General features: G+C 33.9%; 1 protein-coding gene across 3 annotated transcripts in view; it reads right to left on the bottom strand.

Annotated features, from left to right (window-relative positions):
* The window catches only part of LOC110027516, a 54975-nt gene extending 45412 nt beyond the window's left edge, over positions 1-9563 (bottom strand). For 2 of the 3 annotated variants that reach the window (XM_020728984.1, XM_020728986.1), the window contains exons 1-2: positions 9162-9563; positions 6412-6455 (exon numbers count right to left, since the gene is read on the bottom strand). In XM_020728984.1, coding sequence (XP_020584643.1) covers positions 6412-6455; positions 9162-9339 — 222 coding nt within the window. In that variant the 5' untranslated portion in view covers positions 9340-9563. The remainder of the gene's footprint in view (positions 1-6411; positions 6456-9161) is intronic. The other variant, XM_020728985.1, reaches the window with a different exon arrangement.
* Between the last annotated feature and the right edge of the window lie 301 nt (positions 9564-9864).

Below are 9864 nucleotides of genomic sequence, written 5' to 3'. Positions count from 1 at the left end.
TTTACTAGAACTAAATGAAAATATGACACTAAATAGGACGCAATGGAGAAAAAGGATTCATGTAGCCGACCCCACGTAGTGGGATTAAGGCTTTGTTGTTGTTGTTGTTGTTGTATTTCATATTTTCAAGCACGTCTATAATCCTTTTAATTTCAACAATAATTTTTTTTTTTCGTTTGGGTTTGGGTTTCCTTGGTTTCAAATGGTATCAAAGCTAACCCAACCCTACTCCTATCCTAGGGTCCCTAGCATCCACCCCTACCAAAATTTTTCTTCCCTAAAAGCTTTGATGGATGAAGTTGAAGCTCACCCAACCCTGGTAGATTGACGGGGGAAATTTCCCGGATCGCGGCACTGTAGCTGCTACAATGTCGCAGACGCGTTAGCACAACAGCTACAATAACCGTGTTTTTTCTCCCCCCCCCCCTTTTTACTTTTATTTTCCCTCTTAATGTTTCTTTTCTTTTCCATGAAATCTCCTATTATAAATCCTTGCATACTATAGTACTTCCTTTTCTTATTCTATTTCCTAATTCAAAGCACCGTCTAATATAAGTTCCAATCCTTTTTATTACATAAGGGCTGCTTTTGCTTAGGAAGAGAGGTTCTTTTGGATGATTGTTGATTTCAGAGTGCTAAATTTGAAGCGTTCTTCCTCTTCGGGGGTTGTATCCAACGGCGAGAAGGTACTCAAGTTGTAACTCTTCCGAGGTGGTGATTATCTCCAAGAGTCGGGTGGTGCTTCGGTTGTAGCTCGACCCCGACCCCGACCCCGACCCCGACGAGATGTTTTATCTTTCTGCAAACCTTCGGCCCTCTTCATGTTGTTGGTCGCCCCGTCCTACCACTTGCCAGTTTGCTGCCCTCATTGTCTCCATCCAACCCTTCCAGAACTTGCCACAAGCCCTCCCAACTCATCCAAACCTGACCGCAACCCTCCCAGGCCCATCCGGTTGTGTTCATCTCCAGCACTTCCCAAAACTGCAGCAACCCGTCCCAATCAGCCCAGCAGGTGTCGTAGCCCCTCCATCAAATCTACCTGCTACCTTAACCCTTATTGGAGTCCGTGTTGTCTTTATGTTTGTGTTATTGTTTGTTATCGTTATTTCATGTTTTCAAGCGTCATGTCTGTGATCCTTTTAATTTCAGCAATAATATTTCTTTTTCGTTGAGGTTTGGGTTTCCTCCAGTATCACTAAGTTCGTGTGTTTTGGTTGTAATCCCGATTTGATTTGGGTGATAAAATTTAATTTCCCTATTGTGGATTTATTTAACTCCGATATCAGGTATATAAGACGTCCAACTTTCAATAGGACTAAAATATCAATCAACATGGGGCATTTTTATCCAACCTAGATTTTAGAAACAAAATATGTCCTTCATCTATCGTCCAATTCGCTAAAACTACTAAAATCTACTCCAACCTTACCTTCACAAATGCCCCAAAGAAAAAGCTAAAAATCATTTAAAAAAAGCCTTCATTCTCTTGAGAAGGCTCAATTGAGCAAGTTTGATCTTATCTTTCATACAAGCTTACTAACTTGAGCATCAAAAGAACTTTCCAGGGAAGCACTCAGGTTAGACTCATATTTTCTTCACTTTTGTGGGTAAAAAAAAGCAAGTAGTCACTATAAACAGCATACCCCAATAAGTTTTAGAGATTTTAAATCAACTTCAGAGCACGAAAGTAAAATAATAAATATAATAATTAAAAGATATGAGGATATTAAAATAAATGTTCTCCATTAAATCTATTTAATTCTCGTCAATATGAGTGCTTAATATTTATTATATAATGAAAAAGATTTTTATATGCAAAAGAAAAGTAAACTTAATTCTCCCATCAAAGTTAGGATGTTGCCTTAGTTCACCAATTGAAGTTTTTAAAATGAAATCCTACAAGCCAGCATTCAGCTTGAAAAAAAAAAAGTCTTTTTCATTAAGGCAAGATCATCAATATTAGTGCATAGTATTTATTAGATAAATTTAAAAAAGATTTTTATAATCAAAAGAAAAGTAAATTTAATTCTCCCATCAAAGTTAGGATGCTGCCTTAGCTCACTAGTTGAAGTTCTTAAATGAAACCCTACAGCTAGCATTCAGCTTGGAAAAAAATCTGTCTTTTTCATTGAGGCTGGCTCATAATTATTAGTGCTTAATATTTGTTGTATAAATGAAAAAAAGATTTTTATATTCAAAAGAAAATTAAATTTAATTCTACCATCAAAGTTAGGATTTTTCCTCAGCTCACTAGTTGAAGTTCTTAAATGAATTCTACAGCGAGCACACAGCTTGGAAAAAAATCTGAGTTTTTTTCATTTTGGGAAGCCTTTCTTTCTGCTTCTGGGCCAAATTTTTACCCACACTTTAGCACCAAATGGACAGAAAATTGGAGCTTCGTAGAGCAATTTTGAGTGATGGTATGAAAATATGATATGACCATCATACTTTAGATTTATTTAAGAACCATTTCTATCTTTCCAGCAAGAGCATGGTGGTAGCTCGGCAGTCCCATGCATAGTAGTGGAGCAGAGATATCCATTTCCACTTCCAATGTAGATTGCAGTCTTAGAAGAGATCACTAAACATGCATAGGATGACAGGAAGATCTCTCAAACATGCACACCATTTTAAGCAGCAACTACATTAATCCCTCAACTCAAAATGAAAAGCACAAAAATATAAGATTCTAATTGAATAAGCAAAGAAAAGAATGACCTTTCTCTAAACAAACAAAAATGACAAGCCGATATGAAGTTTACATTTTTTAAGGTTTCTTTTCTAAGAAGAGTGACCATATTAATTGTTATGTTCAAAATCCAAAAACTGCCTAGGCTTTTTACATATGTCAAGAAGCATCCTAACAGTCGTACAGCATGGCAATCATCAACAGTGAATCCTGGTCATTCTTAAAAATCAAGATAATTGAACCACAAAAATTGAGCATCATTTACATTGATCCACAGCAATATGATACTGACTATTGATGATCATTTTGTAAGGATTTCTGAACCATAAGTCAAGAAACTCCCTCAATAAAACCACTGTTAACACTATAATTTTTTTTAAACAAAAAATTAATGGCAGGAGAACACCAAAGCTCTTTTGCTAGGAAATTTCTAGGTATTGGCTATGATTTAGGAAGACAATAGCTTCTACTTATACATATGAGAAGACTCAGCACCAATTATAGCAATCTACAATAAAAGCAAATTCAATTGGATATCGAAGCGTTCTTCTATGAGGCAAGACGAAAGCTTTGAGGTGTTTGGATGCAAAAGCCTCAGCATAAGCCTCAAAATAATATTTTCTTGTAAAAAAGAAAGAATTTTACTAACTTCAAAATATAAAGTAAGAAAAAATATATTCATGTCCTAACATATTAATATATTAACAAATTAAAATCAGCCTAACATAGCAAGAAATAACAAACTGAGTAAAATAAAAAAAATCATGTTAGCATCCTAAACATCAAATCATGAAATAAGAAAAGTTATACAAAAATCAAAATAAGATGAGATATCAAAATAAAATATAATAACATAACCAAAGTTCAACAAAAACCCTCTATCCCACTCCTACAGCCCTCCACTAAGTAAGAAGAAAACAAGCCACCAAGTTTAAATTTCTAAATTCAAAGGTTCCCATCACCCTAATAACGCAGTGAGTCCATTAAAATTATTGACATAACAAATTGCTTCATTCCCCACCTCATCCGCAGTTGTTTCCATGTTCTCCAATGCCTCCTAATCTTTAATCTAAATCACTCTACGCTTCCCTCAACAATAACAATCAATAAAAAAATATTATTTAAATTTTAAAATAATGACTATGTCGATGATTATAACTTTAATTAAATGATATTTTATGAATACCATTTTTGTTTATTTCTTGTTGGCTTGTATCAGACCTATTGGTCTAGCTTATATCCCCATTGAAAAAAGCAACAATGAAATCTTCTTATTGCAAATCGGTCAGTGCTGCTTCATTATCATTCTCCACAAATCATTCATCATCTGATGGCACGTCATTATAAAGTAAGAGATTTTTGTTATCCTTAAAAGATTTTTTTTTTCAAATATCCATCATTTAATCTCTATATAAACCAAACATAAATAAATGATATCATACTTAATATACTCAAACAGTTTCTCCTTCTTATATAAATTTGATTGTATGTACTCTAATCGCTCAGAATTGAATGATGAATGTATAAATGCCTAATACCTTAACAACAAATTGCTATAGCTCTGAGTGTCAATTACCAAATTGAATCTGCCATTGAACTAAATTTTAAAATAAAAAATAATTCAAACTGGTAGAACACTTTCTTATTTCAACTGATAAAAAATAAAAAATATCTAACGAATATTTTGCAATTATATCTTTAATTTGTTGTAATCCAAAGAATCCTTCGTTAATTCAAATTTTACAAATTACATACCAAGTGTCACCGTTTCACTCATTTCTCCATCAATTTTTTCCTCGATTGCTCTAGTAGCACTAGCATTATCTATAACTTGAACAACTAGATGCTCATGCTCTCCAATCTCCTCTAGGAATGCAACCAAATGTCCAAAATATATCCCATATCCTTGACTTTATTCGGTGCTTGAACATATTTTAAGATAATAGCATTATAAGCATTATTAATCAAAATATTCATGAAGTTCTATCCTTGATATCAAACCTACCATCAGACATGATCATCAATCCAATCGAACTCCAAGTTCTAATTTCATCAATGACTTTTCGGTGTTATTCAGCTTTGATTTCATCAACCAAGTTCTGTAATCACATATAGATTGCACTTTTAGGCCTTGACCATAAGAAGTTATAGCACGAATCACATTAAGTGAAATATTAGTTTCAAAAAAGAAACTTCCAATATCCATGAAGATACTCCTTGAAGCTTTTCTAACACTTTGAGAAGACATCATCAAACCTTGCATCAATTGCCATCCCCCAATTTACAGAATCCATAGGACCTCTTGTACATCTATATAACATTTGTGGCAAATAAAGATGAGGAATCCTTAACCTAGGCCCACTTTTATAATAAAAATCAATATTTACAACATCAAGCAGTTGTTGTGCCAAATTCTTTGAACCCCTTTCTTATGATCTGAAGCACCTTGGTGCATGATGCAACATTATAATAAATGCCAAAAAGGTGCTCTTTCATTCTAATAACAACCATTTTAACAATTTTTTTGCAATAGTTGCAAGTTAGAAAAGCATACGTCTTGTTATTCCCTCCAATATCAGCATGCACGCTATACTTTAGTTTAAGTATTTTCTACCAATAGTAGTTTTATCCTTTCGTCTAACAATTTCTTACAAAATCCTAGAGTAAAAAATTTTGATTCAAAAAAAAAAATTGAGCCATGCAAATGTTCAAATAAACAAAAACTCTAAATAAAGAATTTTTTTTAAAAAAAATTGATTCATGAGAGAAAAAGTGAGGGACGAGAGATTGACATCGAAAGAGTTATTGAAGAAGAAAAGAAGCAAGTAATGAGGAGGCAGTGGTTGTGGCAGCGGAGACAGAGAGGGACGTGGTAGCAACAGTTGCGACAAAAAAGACCGACAACTTGTGTTTGTGCAAAGTAATCACATGAGATGACTGCCATAATGAGATTTTTGTAAGGTGTGAGGGGGTAGTGAGGGTCTATTAATTAAAATTTAAAAAAAATTATATTTTATCACGCACACCTCACATAGATTAACATTTGAGGTGCAACTCACCCTATGTGAGACATACGCCTCACATTAGGCCAATAGGGTGAAAGAAATGTTTTTTTTTAAAAAGTGTTGAGGGATAATTGCACAATTTTAAACAATAAGCAAGAGTATCCAAACAAGGTATAGAAATTGAATTTAAATGACTGATGTAGCATACACTCATAATCAAACCCACCAGAAGACTATATCACCTAAACCCTTCCCCATTACATTTTTAATTTCAAGGCCAAGCTCAGGCTTGGGTTGACAATCTCCCTGGTTGAAATAAAAGAGAACGTGCTTTACAATTAATTGACATAAAAATAGAAAGCATGCTCGTAAACAAATTAATTGCTAACTGGGAGTTAGATCTTTAAAAGTAACTGCACCATAATGTAAAAATCCCGACTTGAAAAGTGATAAAAAATGACTAGCAAGTAGTTCATTCAAAATTGACTTATAAAAATTTGGTGAAAGGCTAGAAATAAAAAGAGGCATGCATGCTCGTAAACAAATTAATTGCTAACTGGAAGTCAGTAGGATCCTTGAAAGTAACTGCACCGTAATGTGATCCTGACTTGAAAAGTCATAAAAAATGACCAGCAAGTAGTTCATTCAAAATTGACTTAAAAAAATCATGTAACAGGCTAGAAATAGAAAGACTGCAAGATCATGAATACAGCATACCTCTTTCCTCTTGTCTCTCTTTCTTTTTACCTCGTGAAATGGATCTACCAGATAAAAGAAAGAATGTATTAACAAATGGACTTCCATAAATAAGCACGGTGCATTAAAGCTAACTTACACTACAAAAGAAAAGACAAACCAATAAAAAAAAGACAGAAACCAACAAATTCATGCACGAGAGGAACTTTTAATTGAGGCAATAAACTGCAGCACAAGAGCAAGTTGATTAGATTAGCATGATCAACTACACCTAATCAGGGCTAGAAAACTATGGCAACTCTGAAAAGATGCCATGTCACTATCCTGGTAAGGATGATAAAATATCTAACCTATTGCATGTAAATTTAGTGTAGTTCACTAGTTCAATGCTGCATGGATAAAACTACGCAAGGAATCGTGCACAAACAAAGTGTTAAAATGACTAAAGCCACCATTTTAATCAGTAAGAGATACAGTACAAGTGGCATCTAGGATTCAAGTTAATGGAAGTAAGCATGTACTATCAAGTAGAAAACATTATAGGGAATCATTAAACAATGTTATGAGTTAGTTAAAGTAAATGACATTAAGACAGGCTTGGCAATAATTTTTTTGTGGCATATCACATAATATAAAAAAACATTTCACAATATTTGTTTCTAGAAAAAAGATCCTTTCTATGAATCAAATGGTCGTTTATCTGCTGAAAGTTGAATGAGCAGGGGAGTAATGAGAATTAGTTGATGTTTACTTTTCACATTGCTTATTCAAACAGCATGTACGCTAATAATTTTATGCTAAGAATGGCTATAATTGTGTAGGGGTTAACACATGATCGCAAGCTTATAGTTCAAAAATAATTTTGTATGCCTTGTAACAAATCTCTCAAATCTATTCCAGATATAATTTCACATTCCAATACCTATAGTGTTGATGGCAAATAAAGCCACCAAATTTTGTTTCTCATGGATTACTAATGGTATGCAAATGCAATATCAAATTCAGAGTTTGAACAACTACAACTACTTATAATACTATCTTTGCACCATAAATATTTACGATATCATTATTATAGCATAATAAGACAACACATAACAAAATAGATTGTCATCAGTAGAGATGAAACTTCCCTACCACCTAAAATATGTAAATTTAGCAGGAACAAATAATGAGCTTCACAATACCTCATAGGTTATTCCCAAATCTCTATCGCAATAAAAGGACTAAAATAACTCAATGTTATTAAATTCTAGTAAAAACACTAAATTCATTATACTAGCTGGCGGGCATCTATGAATGAATAGAATCATTAAGAAATCAATAAGAAAATAATACTGGGCACTAAGCACTTGCTAATTGCGTGTGGCAACCCACACCAAGAGAATTTGCACCATCTTGTTTGATCGAGATAATTTATACTACATTGCAAACTTAAAAATAATTCCAGTATTAAAAAATTTCATGTCATAAGCTCTTAATAAAAAATTGGTTAGTTTCTCCATAACCATATGGCACGTGTACATGATTGGGATTAAAAATAAACTCTTACTGACAATATGTAAATATGGCGCATTGATTAAAAGGCGCTTGATCGTATTCCTATGAGGAGCTCTTCACACATTTCTTCCATAAACTGCTATTATATCAACTATCTTATCATGCTATGTTTTAAAACAAAAAGAAATCATTTATGGCCAACTTTAGCAAAGTTGAAATGGTTTAAGATATTTTAGAAAAAACAAGGATAACGGGTTAAAAACTATCAATAAGACTGTCGGAGTGGTGCCTATTGAAGTTAAAGTACAAGAAAATATAATTAAGAGGCTTTAACATATATAATGATGCGCAGAAGATGCATCAATAAGATGGGTAGTTAAATTATTGAGAAAATATTAATAAGGAAAATGGTATACCACAAAGTTTAGAAGTATAAAAATAATGCCAAAAGTTAAATTCAAAATTAATTTAGCACTGAGAAGAAATGAATTGAGACTAAAAATTCAAAGAACCTATTAGAAAATAGTTGGGAGATTCATGATGATGACAATGACATTTATATAAAATTTGGTAGCCACCATATTATGAAATTTTAAACTACATTCATTCAATTTCACATTAGCAGAATGTTTGCAATTCATCTGAGTTGCTGAGTAGATATAGTTATTCCCTTATATTAGTTACCCGTTTGTTATTTTTGCTGGCAGAAAACACCATTCCTACCATAAATTATGAATGAAAAAAACCATTGGCCGACGTCTTTCATATGAACATGAAACATGAGAATCTTTCAAAATGCACCACGGCCTTCTCATAAGTATATCCTAGACGTTATGCAAACAAATAATAAAACCATAAAAAATATTGGCTTTTAAGTAAATTTTAGAAAGCAGATCGCGCTGTGAAATCTAAGCTGCAATGTGCAGTAATAGGGGTTTAAATTCTAAGACCAACAAGAGCTTGAGTACAGTAAGAAACTGAAGTAAAGCGTGACACTAACATGTACCAGAAAGCTGCAGTTCTTGGAAAACAGCGCAGAAAAAGGAATCAACCTATCTAAAAATTCAAGCAACTATAGAATTCTCATTTTCAAACTAATAATGCCATGTGATAAGCACTTCACTTCTGTTCTGAGCTATCGCCGTCTAGACTGATCAAACGCAAAACAAACCATGAAGATTGCCGCAATAAATTGATTTTATTGGAACATGCTTTTATAACTGAAGCCGTGACAGGTACATTTGAGAAGTTAAGAATTTGGATATGCCGCAAACCTTGGTTAAGGAGTTTCTGCGCTGTCTCGTTGGGATCCATATTGGTTTCCTTGAGCACCGCATATATGTCAGAATCGGAATGGTTGCCGACGATCTCTCTAATTGACTGGATCATCTTCCGAATGCGAACGGGGATCGTCTGTGCGCCCCCGACTTCAGGCCTGGTACCGGACACCATCTACCTCACACCGCGATCCGACGGCGGCGATATCGAAACCCTATCGCAGCGGCGGTCCGCGGAATGAGCGCATCAAAGGAGGCGTGCAGGCGAAGAGAAAACGATCGAGCGGCCGATATGGAGGATGAATGGAAGCGGAACGAGAGAGAGAGAGAGCAGAGGTTTTGGGTAAAACGCAGAGAGGATTTCGCACGATGTTCGTTTGCTCCAATTATGACATTATCAAGCTTGTAAACCTGCCTTATTTACTGTTGAAATTTTTTCCTTATTTATAAATATATTTTCACAGAGTTATTTTTTAGTTGAATTTAGTGTGATTCATTGCTGTTGTTAGATCTTATTTTGTTGTGAATCTATATTGATAAGAGATGAAATTAGGAGGATTTTAAGCAATAAAATAAAATAAAATAAATAAACATGATATGAATACCTACAAGCGAATGTTTTATAAGCATGTTGAACGTGTCAATAAATAGGTAAATCGTAATTATCGTCGGTCGAATCAATTTGGCATTCATGCACATT

The sequence above is a fragment of the Phalaenopsis equestris genome, unplaced genomic scaffold, assembly GCF_001263595.1.
Source record: "Phalaenopsis equestris unplaced genomic scaffold, ASM126359v1 Scaffold000428, whole genome shotgun sequence".
Taxonomy (NCBI): Eukaryota; Viridiplantae; Streptophyta; class Magnoliopsida; order Asparagales; family Orchidaceae; genus Phalaenopsis; species Phalaenopsis equestris.
This window is presented reverse-complemented; position numbering and strand designations above follow the sequence as displayed.